The sequence below is a fragment of the Ursus maritimus genome, unplaced genomic scaffold, assembly GCF_017311325.1.
Source record: "Ursus maritimus isolate PB19 unplaced genomic scaffold, ASM1731132v1 scaffold_24, whole genome shotgun sequence".
NCBI classification, from domain to species: Eukaryota; Metazoa; Chordata; class Mammalia; order Carnivora; family Ursidae; genus Ursus; species Ursus maritimus.
This window is the reverse complement of record NW_024424897.1, coordinates 4,054,006-4,055,274: the sequence shown is the minus strand read 5'-3', so window position 1 is coordinate 4,055,274 and position 1,269 is coordinate 4,054,006. Positions and strand designations below refer to the sequence as shown.

The 1,269-nt window shown below is 68.6% G+C and overlaps 1 protein-coding gene across 7 annotated transcripts in view; it reads right to left on the bottom strand.

The window, feature by feature from the left end:
* TMC6 (transmembrane channel like 6) overlaps positions 1 to 1,269 on the bottom strand; it is a 55,545-nt gene that overhangs the window by 2,358 nt on the left and 51,918 nt on the right. For 6 of the 7 annotated variants that reach the window (XM_040640136.1, XM_040640134.1, XM_040640133.1 and 3 more), the window contains 2 exons: positions 771 to 947; positions 601 to 679 (listed from right to left, as the gene is read on the bottom strand). In XM_040640136.1, the coding sequence (XP_040496070.1) occupies positions 601 to 679; positions 771 to 947 (256 nt within the window). Of the gene's footprint in view, positions 1 to 600; positions 680 to 770; positions 948 to 1,049; positions 1,184 to 1,269 lie in introns of all 7 variants that reach the window. The other variant, XM_040640131.1, reaches the window with a different exon arrangement.

The following is a 1,269-nucleotide window of genomic DNA, read 5'->3' as shown; positions in this document are numbered from 1 at the left end:
TGGGGGGGGGGGGGGGGGGGGGGGGGGGGGCAGCAGCCGAGCAGGGAAAGGGCTGTCCTCGGGGCAGGAGGGACCGTCCACAGGGCAGGGCTGGGCCGCCTCTCGGGGTGGACGTGAGCAGCTCAAGGCCAGCGGATCCCCAGGGGCCGACGCCGCAGTGGGGGTCCCAGGAGGGAGCTGCACCCTGGGCGTCTGGGCCCACCTGGCCCCTCACACTTTTAGGAGAAACTGCAGTGTGCTTAATAAAAATGATGGAAATCTGGGCCCGCTTTTAACCTTACTCCACTGGTTTGGAAAACGAGGGCAATGAACAGGGTCCACGTCCCGACCGACGTGGGTCCCCCAGAAGTCCAAAAGTGATTTCCAGTACCTCAAAGATCCTCACACAGACCACAGCCCCGCAGGGCCGCACGCCCTAAAAGGCCACCCTCCCCGTCCAAGCCAGCATCCCACCGGCTGGAGCCCTGTGCCCGAGGGGTCCCTGGGGCAGCCCGCTGCCGCACGCCCCATGTCTGCGTAGGACAGACCACACCCGGGACCGGGCGTCGCTTGTTGGGCAAACGGCCTCTGGGCGGCGGGGCTGGGGTGCGGGGCACTCACGTTGCTGATCTGCTCCTTGAGGAGACAGATGACCCGGCGCTGGCCCTTCACCACCTGGATGTTGAGGTAGATTACCGCCCTGCGGGATTCGGAGCCGGCGGTCGGGAGGCGCCCCGCCAGGAGCCCGGGGAGGCACGGGCTGGGGCCCCCACCCGCCTGCCCGCACTCACAGCAGCAGGGCCGACACCAGGTAGACGGGGAAGGTATTCTCCACCAGGTACCGGTGCACCCAGGGCACCCAGGACACCCGGGGGCCCGCCTTCTCCAAACGGCGCACCCACACCTTGCCGGCCTCGTACATGGTGTCCAGGGTGCGGAAGGGGCCGCAGACGCTCGAGGGCTTCACCCTGGGGGAAGAGGGCGAGGGCAACCCCGCGTCACCCCACGCCGCAGCCCCACGTCCAGGGGGGACGCCACCCCCCCACCCCCGAGGCCGAGCGCCCACTCACTGCCACACCGCGTAGCAGAGGAAGACGGCAGCTCCCAGGAAGGAGGGGAAACAGAGCAGCGAGATGAAGACGGTGCTCATGTGGGAAGCCAGCCAGGGTCTGCTGGGCGCCCGGCAGTTGGCCATCAGGCTGGTCTGGGGATAAAGGCTGAGATCCGCCACTGCCTGCCACCCCAGCTTCCCTTTCCCAGGCCTGGGGAGGCCTCCAACTGGGGGGGGGG